This window comes from Podarcis tiliguerta, assembly GCF_965153285.1.
Source record: "Podarcis tiliguerta genome assembly, chromosome: 6".
Classification (NCBI taxonomy): Eukaryota; Metazoa; Chordata; class Lepidosauria; order Squamata; family Lacertidae; genus Podarcis; species Podarcis tiliguerta.
In genome coordinates, this window is record NC_139539.1 from 44,385,447 (window position 1) to 44,402,212 (window position 16,766).

Consider the following 16,766-nt stretch of genomic DNA (forward strand, 5'->3'; position numbering starts at 1 on the left):
CACCTCACAGAGTGTTTGTTGTGGGGGAGGAAGGGAAAGGAGAATGTTAGCTGCTTTGAGACTCCTTAGGGTAGTGATAAAGCGGGATATCAAATCCAAATTTTCTTCTTGTTCTTCTTCTTCTTCTTCTTCTTCTTCTTCTTCTTCTTCTTCTTCTTCTTCTTCTTCATATGTGAATGAGGTGGCTGTGTGAAAAGATGTTGGCCTTTTATTGTTACCCCTGCTGCCCTGCATTCGTGGTTTTAAAAGCAGTTCAACCTAAAGAAACAAGTGGAGTTTCGTTATCTCCATGCAAAGAAAAACACCATCACCTTTTGAACTGGTCTCCATGGCTGGGTCCTTTAATGGAGGCTTGATCTTCAGGAATTAGCAAGTGAAGCTTTTCATAGCCGAGAGATAAACATTGCCACCTGCTAATTGATGTAGATAAAATTTCTGGTAAAAGCACACAATCCCTGGTTCAAAAGCTGGCCACCCAGCCTGCTGTATATAGAGCTGGGACGAAAAGTTCACCCAAGCAATTTTTGCCAAAGCCCCCAAATAAAACAGAACAACCTTCCTCCAAGATTGGATTATTTGGGAGGGAAGGGGGTCAAGCTAAAGAGTGTTCATGTTGCTTTAAATACCAGGTGGTTGAGTGTTTTCCTCCTTTCCCCCTGCTTTTATAAAACCTTTTTATAAACTCCTTGCTGCCATTGTGGAGAGAGGCTTGGCTGATCTAGCTGCATTCCTGGGACTCAATGCCTCTGGGAACAATGTGGTGGAGCAGCCAAGCCATCATGTGAAATGACAACAAGGCTTTTGTTGTCATTTTTCTTTTTAAGAAAGATGAAAGCTTTGCCCAGTTTGTATTTCAGGTGAGATGGAAATTCAATTGCCCCCTGAAAGTCACACAATATCCCCCTCTTTTGCTGGGGATATACGGTCCTGTTAAAGTGGAGGGAGTTATGGAGCCCAGCACTTGTATATACTCAATATTCTCCCTGCTACCACTCCTGAAGTGAGGTTGGCAAGCTTCACTTAACTTCATTGTGTCAGGGCATTGGAGCAGGACCAGAAAAAGGCTCGCTGATATTGAATACCAGCAGGGGTGGCTGGCAGAAGGGAGGGCAAAATGCAGGGAGCCTAACAGTAGGGTGAGCCAGAGCCAAAGGTAGGCAGAGCCAACAAATCGTAGCTTTGTCCCCATTCTTTGCCCTGCTGAGCTTTACAAGGGACAACAAAGAGACAAAGGAGGAAGGAGCTGATGGGCAGAGCCACCCCTGGACAGGTTGAAAGTAAGAAGAGAGGCAGGTGAGGGCTGACTGAGGACACATGAGAGTGGGGTGGCACTGCCCCATTGGCCCAAATAGATCAGCCTCCACTGAATACCAGTTGCTGGAAGTCACAGGTGGGGAGAATGCTGTTGCCCTCAGGTTCTGCTTGTGGGCATCTAGTTGGCCACTTTGAGGATGCTGGACTAGATAAACCTTTGGCCTGATCCGGCAAGACTCTTCTTATGTTCTTAATTGTCTCCAGTGACTATTGAGATCTCAGCGATCTAGTGCACAGGGGGTCTTGACTGCAGCACATTTCTTCAGGTTTGTGGGGACAGGATCTAGTCTCCTGGGAGTGGAGGCACATTGCAAGGTGAGGGAAGGAAGCTCCGTTAGGTACGTCTTGCAGAATCCCTTTCAGCACCTGCCTGCACTGAGCCTCCTTCCAGCCCCGGCTTTCAGCTCTTTGATTTCATGACATGCACGTCCACCCGACTCTATATAAATGTGTTGTTATTTTCTGTCTCAAGCTCTCTGGTTGAATACTGAGAGGGGATTACTGCTCTCGGTGAATGAATGATGTAGCCTCATGATGTACTGTCACTATGTATGGATTCATTGCTCAATGGCTTAGGGAAGAAGAATATGCCTGGACATCCAGCAGGGGAGTAACAATATGCAGGAAGATCCAGAGAGGGAGGGAGGCCTGCGTGATGTCCTTTGGAGCGTGCTTTATGTACATAATGGAACTGATTGGGTGAATGACAAGCAAAAAGAAAGTGTCCTTTTCTTTGTCCCTTATGCAGTCTGATTCCTTATATAACCCACAGGAAACTTGCACCCCCCACCCCCCGCTTTTCTCCCTCCCCTCCCTCTCTCTCTGCTCTGGTGCCTACGAGAAATTTGACCACATTCACACAGTTGGTGGCAAACAATTTAATTGATAAAACACAATCGTAAATTTATGCTCTCTAGGCCTTTTCATTTTATATTCAAATTACAAACTTGTTTGGCAAGGCACTTCCAAGTGTTTTTTTCTCTGTGTGTCACCTAACAGCATATTTGGGTCTCCGTTATGATTTTTGTGCCATTCATGAATGCTGTTAACGCAGGAGGGAATTTGGGAAAGGGATCAAATGGGCTCCACATACAGGCTTGGTGCAGAGGAGGAATCCTTTTCAAATGGAATTAAACACAGGATTGGACTTTTCCAGTAGTCTGATTGAGCTTTGTCCAAAATTGGACCATGTATTTTGGGATTAGTTTTTAAATGAATAAATAAATAAATAAGCCTAATTATATGCAAAATTAGCCAGCTTTGTCAGCCTTAGTCAGCCCCGCCTGCCTGTCTTCTTACTCACAACCGGTCCTTAGGAAAGACCCACAACATCCATTTAAAGCACCTTCAATGCACATTTAAAGCACATGATTTCCTTCAAAAATTTCTGGGAACTGCAGTTTTCCCCTCACCCAGCTACAATTCCTAACACCCTTAAGAAATTAAAGTTCCCAGGATCCTTTGAAAGGAAGTTTAAATGTGTGTTGAATGTGCTTTAAATGGAAGGAGCGGCTATGCTGTCCTCAGTGTTGCTCTTGTAGAATTCAGCAGGGAGGGGGATGAAGCCAAAACTAAAATTAGTTGGCTCTGTCATTGTTGGCTTTGGCTCGAGCTCCTGTTGGCCTTTTTGCCTTTTGCTCCATCACTCTGAATGGACACCAGCCATGGCTCATTTATGTAGTGTGATTGAATAAGTATTGATATGTTAAGTATTTCTATACAGCTATATGTATTGTTGTATGCATCTGGTCATGTGCCAGCTACTTTAGGAAACCTGGCATGTATATGTCTATAATTTGCCCAAAATAATGCATTTAATAATTTGTATGATACTTCATATAATAAGCAAGGTTTGTTCATATTTTTAGCAGAACTATAACCCCGCCCTCCACCTTGCTTCCCATTGAGCTAAACGAGCAAAACAAAAATAGGAAACAATTGTGTAGATAAGCCCAACGTTGAGATTTTTTTATTATTATAGAAAATTCTATTCCTAATGCAGCTGTGCAGGGAGGAGTGAAACTAGGATTTATTTCACCCAGATCAGAGACCCAGTTTGGCACACACACAACACACACAACACACACACACACACACACACACACACACACACATGAGGCTGGGAGCCTCAATAGTGCCATTCTGAAGGCTTCACCAGGGGCAAAACAACAACAACAAAACAACTGGCTAGCTCCACCATCCCCCACTACGGGTCTGTGTGCAGGTTTCACTGTCTTATTTGGAACTGATGTTAAACAAAACTGATTTCAGCCTTATGTGTTTTTTCAAAATGGTCAGTTGCTTCCTAGGTTGCACTATACCTTAACTGAGTGGGAGGCCTGATCCATGCAGGGAATTTCTTGGAGCCCTAGCTCTGTGCAAATATATAATTGTAGGCGTTATCACTATGTGAGCAGAAAAAGCCACAAGGATTTCTCTAGGCAACACAAGGAGCCGAGGAGTAAGACTAATGTTATTTTCTGCTTGCCCAAGGTAAAGAGCTAGCTTTTAACTATTTTAGATAAGAATGTGGGCTAGATTATTAATGGCAGTAGAGCCAGTCCAACTCAAAAGTTGGGGAGCCATTTGGGTACACAGCAGCTGGGAATCTGTATCCTATATCTGTTCTCCTATATAATAATAATAATAATAATAATAATAATAATAATAATAATAATAATAAAGTTACAGAAGAATCCCAACCTCTGTGTAATCACTACTGCATCCCTGATGCCCATACCAGCAAGGGAGCAAGGAATTCCCTTCTCTATTATATGCTAGCCTAAAGCCCAACAATGTCAAGTGATGGTTGTAGGACCAGCTTGAGATCCAGGAACACTCAGCTGGTGGGTTTTCCACCGCACTTCCATCTACCTGTACTTCTGGTGGGTGGAATGGGGAGCTTCATGCTGGAGAAGTGACGGTGGTGTCACTCCACACATGGAGGCCAGCAGAGTTGTTTTGGACTGGATGGAGGGAGATCTCTAGAATGATCAATCAGAGGGTTGGAGTGCAGCCTAAGCAATGAGATTTGGTTCACATATCCTGCAGCTTTAGTTCACTTATTCCACAACTTCACAACATTTGCTAAAAGCCCTCAGGTGAATTGGAGCAAAATCCAGGCAGAGTTAACTGTGCCCCCTTGATAATGGTTGCAGAGTTGAACCTGGTAAGCTAAGCCCAATTGGACTTCTGATGTACTGCAGACAACCTGTGTGGTATAGTGGTTAGAGTGTTGGACTAGGACCTGTGGGATCAGGGTTCAAATCCCAATCCAGCCATGAAGCTCTTTGGGTGACTTTGGGCCAGTTATTCACTCTCAGCCTAACCTACCTCGCAGGGTTGTTGTGATAATAAAATGGAGAGCTATGTACTCTATGGATGAAAGGTGAGATATGAATGAATGGATGTACTTTGGATGGATTACACTCAGGATTCCCATGTATATGTGTGCATGTGCTTCTAGGAGAAGAAAAGGGACAACCTTACCTTTGGTAGATCAAATATACTGCCCAAACCAGCAATGTATTTCTTTCTGAGACTGAATGCTTTGTGTGTTGCAGGTATTGCTGGGACCCCTGTGACATTCAATGAGAATGGAGATGCCCCAGGCCGCTATGACATCTACCAGTACCAGATCAAGAACACTACACCTGAGTACAAAGTTATTGGGCACTGGGCTGATCATCTGAACTTAAAAGTAAGCAAGATCTTAGATTTGCCTAAACACCGAAGGGAATAAACTTTTACTCTGAAGCTCCAGTGTTTTAATTAGGAAATGGAGCTGTACTTATTGTATGCTCAAGGGCTCTAGTTTAAATGGGATTATCCTTATCCTTATACATAGGCATCATTAATATCATACAGAGAGATTTCTGAAAGCATTTCGCTCTGGTTTCTCTCTGATCTCTTTCATTGCAACAGCCCAACTTATGCCATGGGTAATAAAGCACAGCAGAAAACTGGATTTTTAATGGGAACACATGCTTTAAAAAGTATTGCACTTGACAAATTTATGGGTATGTTAGCAACAATTCACCAGCAAGACTGAAGATTTAAGGCCACAATCTCAATTGGGAAGAACTTTGCAAATCTTTAATTTAAGACTCCCGATTTGTTAATGGGACAAAGTGTTTATTCATGGTTGACTGTTCAGCAGAACTGAATTTCAACAGTAAAATTTGACAGTAAACAAATCCAGAATCTTAAATATTGTGGAATTCTAAAATTGTGCAAAGTTTCATTTCAGGTCTAATTCAGAGCTGGCTGAGTGTCAAGACAAAAATTAACCTATCAAGGGGAAGGGGCAACAAACTGCAGTGTGCAATTACAGGTCTGTAGTAAATATGAGGAACTGTGAAGGAGGGAAATGAGATATGTATTAGACCACGTAGCATCCACGAGCAGTTAAGTTCAGTAAAGTTAGTGTCAGTGGTTTGACTAGCAACAACACTTACTCTGTGACATGATATCAGGTTGGAATTGAAGAACAGGAGGGTCTAAGCTTGAATTAGTAGCATTTCATGCACAGCTGATAGAGATGAGAAACTAAATTAGGGTTGGGAACTTGTGGTTGTCCTGGTGTTGTTGGATGCAACTTCTACCAGCCCCAGGCATTGCCCCATGCCAATGGTTGGGCATGATGGGAGTTGTAGTCTAAGAACATCAGGAGGACCACATGTTCCTCACACCTGAAACTGCTACTGAATCAGAGGGAGCAATGCTAGAATAGCTGGACATGGCATAGACTAGAGCAAGTGGTTTGCAGAGTTGGCAGGGGAAGCTGACACCAGCCCCTGCTGTGACCCAGCTCATGCCATGTTAGTTCATGGTGGTTGGTGAGATTCTTGCTTTCTCTCTGCTGCAGATGGAGCGCCTGCATTGGCCTGGGGGAGGCAACCGTGTGCCCACCTCAATCTGCAGCCAGCCATGCAGGCCGGGTGAAAGGAAGAAGCTGGTGAAGGGCATCCCGTGCTGCTGGCACTGTGAGCGCTGTGATGGGTACCAGTATCAGCAGGACGAGTTCCACTGTAAGGTGTGCCGGCTCAGCGAGCGCCCCAACGAAAACCACACTGGCTGCATCCCCATCCCCATCGTCAAGCTTGAGTGGAGCTCCCCTTGGGCTGTGGTGCCCGTTTTCATTGCCATTGTGGGCATCATTGCCACCCTCTTTGTGGTGGTGACATTTGTGCGCTACAATGACACACCCATCGTCAAGGCCTCGGGGCGAGAGCTCAGCTATGTGCTCCTGACGGGCATCTTCCTCTGCTATGCCACCACTTTTCTGATGATTGCAGAGCCTGACTTGGGAACCTGCTCTCTGCGGCGTGTCTTCCTGGGGCTGGGCATGAGCATCAGCTACGCTGCCTTGCTGACCAAAACCAACCGCATCTACCGCATCTTTGAGCAGGGCAAAAAGTCGGTCAGCGCCCCGCGCTTCATCAGTCCTGCTTCTCAGCTGGTCATCACGTTCAGCCTCATCTCTCTGCAGCTGCTGGGGGTCTGCATCTGGTTCATTGTGGACCCCTCACACTCCATCATCGACTATGAGGACCAACGGACTACGGACCCCCGCTTTGCCCGGGGAGTTCTCAAGTGTGACATTTCTGACCTCTCCCTCATCTGTTTGCTTGGGTACAGCATGCTGCTCATGGTGACCTGCACTGTGTATGCTATAAAGACCCGTGGGGTTCCTGAGACCTTTAATGAAGCCAAGCCCATTGGGTTCACCATGTACACTACCTGCATCGTCTGGTTAGCTTTCATTCCTATCTTCTTTGGGACATCACAGTCGGCAGAGAAGGTAATGAAGAAAGGGCAAGGGCAGAAATGGGGTGGGGGTGACTGGTAGGTCTGATTGTTTCACTCTCAGGTGCATTTGTGATGAAACACATCTGGGCTGCTGGTGTCCTAGTGCAGTAGAAATGGTACTACTCTTGTTTTCTGTTGGGATTTCCCTGCACAAATCTCTGCTGCTTTCTTTTTTCTTTACTTCCCCAATTTATCTTTCTTCTAGACACATTTCTCCTTATTTCTCCCTCCTGCATTCTCTTCTCCCACTTTCTTTCCAACGCAGTGCTAATGTGATTTCCTCACTCTTTCCCCACTCTCTTTCCTTTGCCTCCTTGACATTTGCTTCATGTGGAAGACAGGCAATGTACGCTATTGAATCCTAAGCCAAGGTGTCTTGAACTATGGTCCACAGGTAGGTCTTAGTATATTCTACACTTGTGCCACTGCACTGCCCCAAATGCAGTTTGGTATACTGGACACAGGATACAACATTCTGAGAACCCAAGCTTTCACATTTTTATGGCTGAGCAGATAAACTTGGAAACACATCCTTCTGATTTATCAAAAGCTGGAGGAAGTATTTGAGGAGCTTGTAAGTGTTCAGGGGAAGAGCTGACAAAAGCAGAGTAAATCATGCATGATAAACAACTACATGCAAATTTGCCCTAATTTTGACTATGCTTAATGAAGAATATGAGTTGACTTGAAAGAATGCACAGGGATATATCTGTCAGGAGAGAGCAGCCTGTCTTTAGCCCAACAAGGCTATGTAATAGCAGATAGACATTCTTGGATTCTGAAAGCACTTGCTTCTGGAATCCTGATGGAATAATTTCAGTCTGCATCTTTGTTTCTCTTGCTCCCAAAGGTGTTGGTAATAGGATAGCAGATAATGCTGGAATAATTTAGCTGCTACCCAAAGTTTTATGCTGTCAAAGTTTTGTGGCTACCAGCAGGAGCACCAAAAGGTTTTCTAAAATGATAAACAATGTGGCATGGGAAGATCTTCTAATAGTATCATGTGCAGATATGCACATGTGTCCATTGCACAATTGATCATGGTCTCAAGGCACATGAAGTGTCACCTTACTGAAGCAAAGTCAGTGGCTGGATAGGTGAGAATGAAATGTATGCTGCCTTGGGTTCTGTGATGGAGAAAACGGGGAGATATAAATATAATAAAATGAAAAATGAAACTGTCTTTAACTGCAGTGCAGGATGGAAGGGATCAACATGGCCCAAGAAGACATGTGGTATTGATTGTGGGAGCAAGTTATACATCTGTGTGTTCCTATAGATCCAATCCCTGAAGAAAAAACCCAGCCTGCTCAGGCAAGCTTTTACTGCTGAAGTTATTCTTAATGCTTGAAATGTGGATGTACTGTTGGTAAGAGCTGCTGCCAGCTGTAAGGCTGCTGGCAACCGCAAGCACAGGTCGTAGTGACTGAAGCCATCCATGGTTCCTAGAGGACTGATGCTCACTGAAGAGTGTAAGTTAACTGAGGGCACACCTCATGGGCCTTGAGCTTGTAAGCCTGCGGATATCCCCAGTAAGCTGCAGATGAAGGCAATTCTTGCCTGTCACTTAGTAGAGAGGAACTCCGAATGTTGAGCAGCGTTTCCTAAACATTTAGCCTATCCAAAAAGGACGAAGAAACAAATTACATTGCCCTTGTGATTTGTTGGCCATCAAACATACACATTTTCTGCATTTCTCTGAATAGTTCCTTGTGTTTTTCCTTGCCTCCCATCAGCCCCAAAGTAATCATTTAATACATTGTCACTGTTAGTAAGGGTAAGATCTTTCAAAACCCAAGAAGAGCTGGATCTAGTCCATCATCCTGTTTGCACAAGCAGAAGCCTACGAGCAGGACCTAAGTACAACAGCTCTCTCCACTTGAGATTCCCAGCAATAGGTATTCAGCTTAATTCTGCCTACATCTTTACACCACTTGCTCTGACACCACCTCTCTCTTCATTTATTATGAAAGCATAATAAGAGGGTCAAAAAACCAAATAGCACCTCTGCATGCACAAATTAAACATTTACTGTCCGGTTATCTGCTACGTCTACTTTCCATCAGTGTTGCTGTAATTACAATGCTGTAATTCTACTCTTTGGCTAACACATAGGGGCAGAATAATTCTATGTGGCACTACAGAGTCTCAAACTATCTCGTCCAGCTCCTGTTGTTTGAGTAAAGATCAAGTGGCTCCTGTCTCGACTCCTCATAGCCCCTGTGTACCCAGCACTTGCTTTCTTTTTCCTGAAAGAGAAAAGGAAAGGAAGGCATCAGCATAGAAAACAGCTGAAAAGGAGACCTCCAAGATGAACTGGATGTATTTTTTATTAGGCCCAATGCGTTTCAATGAAGCCTGTTCTTTAAGGAGACTGTTCATGCAAATCAGTCTCCTGTATTATATCAGAGATATTACAGAGTAATAATCGAGGCTACTTTGCCTGACTAGAGTTTTTCTTAGTCCTGGGATACAGCTTTTCAGCAGTGAAGTCTATGTCTGACACAGATGGGTCAAAATAGAAATAGGAGATAGGGTCAATAGGGTCAATGGGTTGGAGGTCTGTTACTGAATCGGGGAAACAAAAACCAGAGGCCAGAGGTAGGAAGCATGATCATGGCTGGTCTGGCTGAGCCAGGAAGGCTGTGTTGCTATCAGAGGATGAGTTGATGCAACTGGCATAGAAGTATTGATTTTGTAGGGCTTTGAGTGCTTGTGTTGCAGGAGGTAAGCCTCTATGCTGGTCTCAGGTTAGGGTGGTCAGCTTTACAGTCCTTTGAAGGGCTGCCTGGTTTGAAGATAAAGAACCATGAGAAGAAAGGGCAGAGGCCTTGAAGCTGCCCATCAGCAGTTAGCACCCTGGACAGCAGAATAGGCAGGCACACAGATTGCTCAGTCACATTGCTCTCCCACTGCGGAGAGATAATAAAATAATAATAATAATAATAATAATAATAATAATAATAATAATAATAATAATAATAATAATAATAATTTATTATTTATACCCCACTCATCTGGCTGAGTTTCCCCAGCCACTCTGGGCAGCTCCCAATCGAGAGTTAAAAACAATACAGCATTAAATATTAAAAACTTCCCTAAACAGGGCTGCCTTCAGATGTCTTCTAAAAATAGGATAGCTGCTTATTTCCTTGACATCTGATGGGAGGGCATTCCACAGGGCGGGCACAATTGTATTCCATTTCTGTTTGTATTCCATTTTAGTTTAAACAGAAATATATTCCATTTCTGTTTAAATTATAGTTTTGTTTCACAATTTGCATCTATACATATAAATGAGCACAAACAACTTTTATGCAAGCCTCTGTCCTCCTTTGCCTTTTTGTTATTGCAGTGTGAAAGTGGCCATTCTATCCAGGTTTCAGGTTTGCCCTGGAGCCTTCCAGAGTTTTGCTCAAAATGTAATAAGAAAGCAAAACAACCCACATTTCTAGTACACCTGTGAGCTTTCTCTTCAGACTGTCAAGGAAGGCCATACAAGAGAACCTGGCACACAGCTTTCGTGCCTTTTGCCTGAAACAACCCTGAATACATTCTGTTCCTATCTCCTTGCTGGAGAATGCTGCCCCTTCTGATCAGTTAAGGTTGTGGTAAACTGCCTCTCCTGTCCCTGTAATGTGATATATATTTTTATTTTTTAAATGGGTTAAAATGTACAGAGCCACCTGGCACCATTCACCAGCACTGCACTAATTTAGTCTAGAGGATTTCTCCTGCATATTCCGGCCTGTGTTGTCAGCACAAGTAATCTAGTTGAGGGAGAAAGACAAGAGCTACTGCTCACTCATTGAACTGTGTGCTTCCCCACTCGATTACGGCGTAGTTGGGAATTTAATTAACACCTGGGTGTTTTGGCAACACTGAGCTCCCATGACAGATTCCACTGCTGTGGGAGAAGTGGCGCATCTTGCAGCAGCAAGGCTAAGAAACAAAATAATTCCCTCATTCTGGTCACAAGCTCTCCAGGGCCTTGTCTTCAGTGGCAGATCAGGTTGAGCTAGAACGTGACCCAGAGGAATCGCATTAGCTAATCCAATGTTAAACACAACTTGGCAAGCAGTGGGGAAGGAAGCGCATTAAGCCTGATGCACAGCTGGTGTAGAGCGGCCTAATGCCGGAGACTGTGAGGCCTGCTTTGGCCCTGGTGAGAATCTGTCCCTTCATGCTCTGTTAGCAGCACAAGGAAAGGCATTATTTTGGGCCCTGAGCATCCCTGACCTAATGTCTCTTGACATCTGTATAAATCTGTTGTAAATACAGGTTTATTAGGGAGGATGTGGATGCAGTCCATCAGTCACTGGTGCTGGGCAAAAACTGTTTGTATTAATGTGGATTTTAAGGGGTTTCCATACCAACCCTACTTAAATGGATGAGTGATCCTTCTAGTATGCTGTGTTCATCTTTTGCAATAGCAACTTTTCTTACTATATTGGTGTGTGTGTGTGTGTGTGTGTGTGCGCACACACACATTAAAAAGCTGGGAAGTTTTATTCTATGAATCCATAATTTTGCCTAAGACAAAAGGCTGGGATCTAGAGGACCATGTGGCTATTTATTTCTGCATACCCTAGAGAAAGTTGGACTTTTTTGAACATTAACACCTTAGGTAAGGTTCATAACTCAGCAGAAGAGCATCTGCTTTGCATGCAGAAGGTCCTCGGTTCAAACTCTGGCATCTCCCCTCCAGGTAGGGTGAGGAAACACTCCCTCTCTAAGGGAGGGAAAGCTGCTGCCAGACAGTATAGACAATACTGAACCAGATGGACCAGTAGTCTCATACCTTTTAAACTAGCCTCCTGTATTCATGCAAGTTAGTCTACAGCCCATGTTTGAGATAAAGCTTTTCCCTCTGCTAAGCTCTATTTAGAGGGGTCTTTCTCTATCAGTCGAGCATCTACATATCTGTATAGCTATGATGGTGCATGGAATGAGCTCTCTAACTCATTAGTTGCTTCTGAATTTCTAGCAAACTCTATGCGGCAGTTTCCCACCGCAAAAGAACAATGAAATGTTCTTTTGAGGCCTAACATCAGCAGAAAGGAATGCTGGGGAGCTGCATGAGTCCTTGGACTGACAAGGACCCACTGCTACCTGTAGACACCCCAATGTCTGCTGAGCACTACCATCTTTGTTGGGCCATAGTCCGACATGTGCATAAAGTTAAAATATGTTAATAGGCGCCAGCTCCTGGGGGCCGAGGCATTTTGGACTTCCCAATGTTTCTTTTTGAGGGGGCCAGGGCCCCTCAATGTTCAGAGGGCATTCAGCTCCACCCCCTGGCTCCTCACAACGTTGCTTGCACAATGTCAGGATGTTGCGTAACATTGTGCACATGATATCAAGACGTCATGTGACACTGCATGCACGAGGCCAGGACACTGCTCGTGCAATGTCAGGACGCCACGTCATGCCCCCTCAATCATCCTGAGAAGCTGGTGCCTCTGATTACATTGTAATATAGTATGGTAAATTGAGAGGCTCTGTGGCTGCCATGATCCCCTATAGGAGGTGGCAGCACATTATGATGGCACACAGCCTTTTAAAAATGTAGTTGCCAGGTACTGTTCTCTCCTCTTAGCTAGAGAGAGGCAGTTGCTTTCTCAAGCAGCAGAAGTAGGGCCAATGCCACTGTGCTGCTTATGTCCTACAGTAACTACAGTCCCTCCTCCTCGTCCTCCAGGTATAGCAGCAAGTGCCCTTATTGCTCATCTTCACTTAAGATTCTTCTCAAGGTGTGCCTGGTGGCTGCTAGCATTGCTGAACCACAGCCCATGCAGTTTTTACTCCTACACTTCATAATGTGTGGCTTGTAGGCTTCTGCTTGGAAGAACAGAATGAAACATTCTCAATTGCTGTGTGTGTGTATGTGTTACTCTAGGTGTCTGTTATCCTTTACAAGTGTCATTTTGCAAGCCGTGTGGGTGAGATACAATCTCCAAAAAGGAAAAAAAATAGAGTCTGATATAGTAATTATCTGTTTCTCTGTGGTATCTATGGTATCTCTCTGCCTCTTTTCTATATTGCCTAAGTGACACTTAACGGTCTCATGCTTTCAGTAGAGCTGTGCACTAAATATGCCCCTGATGTGCTCGGCTTTTACCGATTCAACCAAAGCTTCGGGGAAGGGTGCTTCCAGATGGGAGCTTAATACTGCAAACGGTCATGCAGACATAGCAAATGGACAACTTGCTATGTTGTTTATTTTAAGTTTTGGGATTTTCTCCAGGATAATCCAGATTAAATGGGGAAGGGAGAACAGGAACTGGCATTTTGTTGCTGATTGGATACTGCAAAAGAATTGCAAGCATGAGCAGCACCCATTCCACAATAAACACCCATCTGGAAGCACCTGAAATAGCATCCATTAACTTTCATGCAACACAGAAGGAGGAGTTTTTAGTGTAGGTGTGGCTAGCCTGTGACCCTCTACATGGCACTGAACTAGAACTCCTATTATCCTTTGCCATTGGCCATGCTGGCTGGGGCTGGTAAAAGTCATAATTCAGCCACATCTTGAGGGCCACAGGTTAGCCAGCTCTATTATAGTGGGTTTGTTTTTAAAAAGGAAAGGAAATAAATAAATAAATAGATGCTGGTTTTGTATCTGGAAGCAACTGTCATCTAGAAGGCCTTACCATTAATCCTAGCTGTGTAAACTGTGCTACTGTGTTCTTCTTCACACAGTGGTGAAAGCAGATTTGCTGAAGATTCACAGTTGAGAATTCATACATGACATTGTGGGGTGTACAGCGTAGAGTGTTCTGTGTGTAGACATGAAAAAAATGTCAGGTGTGAAGCAGCCTCTAGCAATAGGGGCAAATGCTCCACTTCAATTGCACTCATCCTTATTATTTCTGAACGTGTTCCAGGCCATGCTTCTGGCATTCAGAACTAGTTCTGGCTCTGAGCCTTGTTTCAAATTAAGCCTGTGCACATCAAGCAAGATTTTTCTTTGTGAGGATATGCCATGAGACCAGTGTGGTGCATTGTTAGATCCGGATCTCAGCTCCAACCCATGCATGCGATTTCAATTGCTGATCAATCTTATGGTCCAAAATTAATCTGGTGTCATGCTAAGGTTGTCCACTAAAAAATAAAAAAATAAAAAGGACAGGGGGAAAGAACAAATGGAGCAGGAATTCCATTTTGATGAAATGGCAGGGGAGATGCTAACAAGAAAGCAGGTTTCCTAAGAAATTATTTCCCAAAACAAAAGCTCCCTTAAAGCTAGTTTAATGTGCTCAGCATACTGTGGGTAATAAAGATGGAAATGATAATGACTGTAGATTATGCGCAAGGTTGCTCACCTCCTCACTGCAGCTTGTCATGGGATAATTTAGGGCTGCCGAAAGCTAGCTGTCAAGTTGCAATTCGACATGAAGCTTTGCCTCACTTTGGGGGCTTGTAATATACAGTGTTCCTCTTCTATTAGGCAGCTAACAAGCTGATTAGAGGCTATCGTAACAATGTTCCTGGCTCCCTTTGGAGCCCACACAACAGACCACCTTGCTGAGGTTTTCTGCTCTTTGTGTGCAACCAAGAACAAACATCCTTCTCAATGTAGCCAACCAGAGTCCTTCTCCCTGGGAGATACCAAACCTGCTCAGTTGGACAGTTTGTCATTGCTAACTGTTGTAAGGGGGACAGCTTAAAAATAGAATAAAAACACTAGCCATTATTATTATTATTATTATTATTATTATTATTATTATTATTATTTATTAAATTTGTATACTGCCCTTCATCCAAATATCCCAGAAAAATGCAAAATGGGAATACAAAACACATAATGAAACAAAACAAAAAAGCAACCAATCACCCCTCCCACAAACACATTTAAAAAGCCATAGAATGTTAAACAGCTGAATACCTGGTTGAAGAGAAACATTTTCACCTGGTGCCTAAAGATATGTGATGAAGGTGCCAGGCGAGCCTCCCTGGGGAGAGCATTCCACAGTTGCATTTATAAGATCTGTAACGTATCTGTCTATTGCTTTCAGCATCAGCTTTGAGCAAAGAATGCTTTATTCTCTTGCAAAATCTTTGTTATCACAGCACTTTGATCCTTTTGTGAGAACTGACATCCCACAGTCTCCTCAGATCCTTTCTTTGAGGCCCATTTAAGACTGTAGCTAGTCTTAATTTCCCAGCCCACTTTGAGTTTTGTACAGTCTTGTCCAAGGCTAGTTAACTCCCTGAGATGTTTACTACTCAAGATGCAGTGGAACTACAAGTAAAACAAATGTGCATAGTAACTATTATATATTTATGTCCCCTTAAGTTTACCGGGGACGCGGGTGGCGCTGTGGGTAAAACCTCAGTGCCTAGGACTTGCCGATCGCATGGTTGGCGGTTCGAATCCCCGCGGCGGGGTGAGCTCCCGTCTTTCAGTCCCAGCTCCTGCCCACCTAGCAGTTCAAAAGCACCCCTAAGTGCAAGTAGATAAATAGGTACCGCTTTATAGTGGGAAGGTAAACGCCGTTTCCGTGTGCTGTGCTGGTGCTGGCTCGCCAGAGCAGCTTCGTCACGCTGGCCACGTGACTCGGAAGTGTCTCCAGACAGCGGTGGCCCCCGGCCTCTTAAGTGAGATGGGCGCACAACCCTAGAGTCGGACACGACTGGCCCGTACGGGCAGGGGTACCTTTACCTTTACCTTTAAGTTTACCAAACCTGGATGAAGTGTGACTAACAGCTCATCCATGCTTCCATTTTTTCTGTGCCTTCTAGGCGGGGGTCGAAGAGGTTTTTCTTTTGTCCCAGCACTTTGCCCAAGAAAACCCGCTGTTTACTGCTGAATCAGACCCAGCTTGTAGAAATCAGATGTCAGCTTGTAGAAATCATTTACCCATCCTAAGAAATCATAGGACAGAAAGAAGTGTAGATGAGTGACTGTGAAATCTTCCAGGACTTCTGATTGATGGAAGCAGTTGCCAATATCAAAAATGTTGCTAGGATTATGGAAAAAGCTTGGTGGTGGGGAGGGAGATGGGAATTTCCATGGCTATCCACCCAAAAGGGGTCCATTCTCAGTCAGGACCAATCCACTCTTCTTGCATTTCATAGCGTATTGAGAGCATCATTTCGATTCCAGGAGGACTAAAAAAATCATTACTTTTCCAAGATGCCAATAGCTGATCCCTGAGAAATGTCTCCAGGGTCATTGATGCATACCCCCACAAAAAGGCTTTGTTTATATCAGGGGTCAGCAACCTTTTACAGCCATAGGCCAGTCCACCATCCCTCAGACCATTTGGTGGGCCGGACTATATTTTGGAAAAAATATCAACAAATTCCTATGCCCCACAAATAACCCAGAGATGCATTTTAAATAACAGCACACATTCTACTCATGTAAAAACACCAGGCAGGTCCCACAAATAACCCAGAGAGGCATTTTAAATAAAAGGACACATTCTACTCATGTAAAAACATGCTGATTCACGGACCATCCGTGGGCCAGATTGAGAAGGCGATTGGGCCTTAGCTTGCCTACCCCTGGTTTATATTGTGCCATTTTCAGCTGTGTAACACAATTGTCCTATCATTGCAGTTGCCATTTTCTATGTGAAATATTTACATCAGAGGTGAAGATCCCCTGGTTATTTTCGTACATATCCTAT

At 44.0% G+C, this 16,766-nt stretch overlaps 1 protein-coding gene across 1 annotated transcript in view; it reads left to right on the plus strand.

The window, feature by feature from the left end:
• The window catches only part of GRM4 (glutamate metabotropic receptor 4), a 292,252-nt gene that overhangs the window by 246,775 nt on the left and 28,711 nt on the right, over positions 1-16,766 (plus strand). Inside the window, exons 8-9 of the mRNA XM_083445676.1 lie at positions 4,878-5,014; positions 6,182-7,117. Coding sequence (XP_083301802.1) covers positions 4,878-5,014; positions 6,182-7,117 — 1,073 coding nt within the window. The remainder of the gene's footprint in view (positions 1-4,877; positions 5,015-6,181; positions 7,118-16,766) is intronic.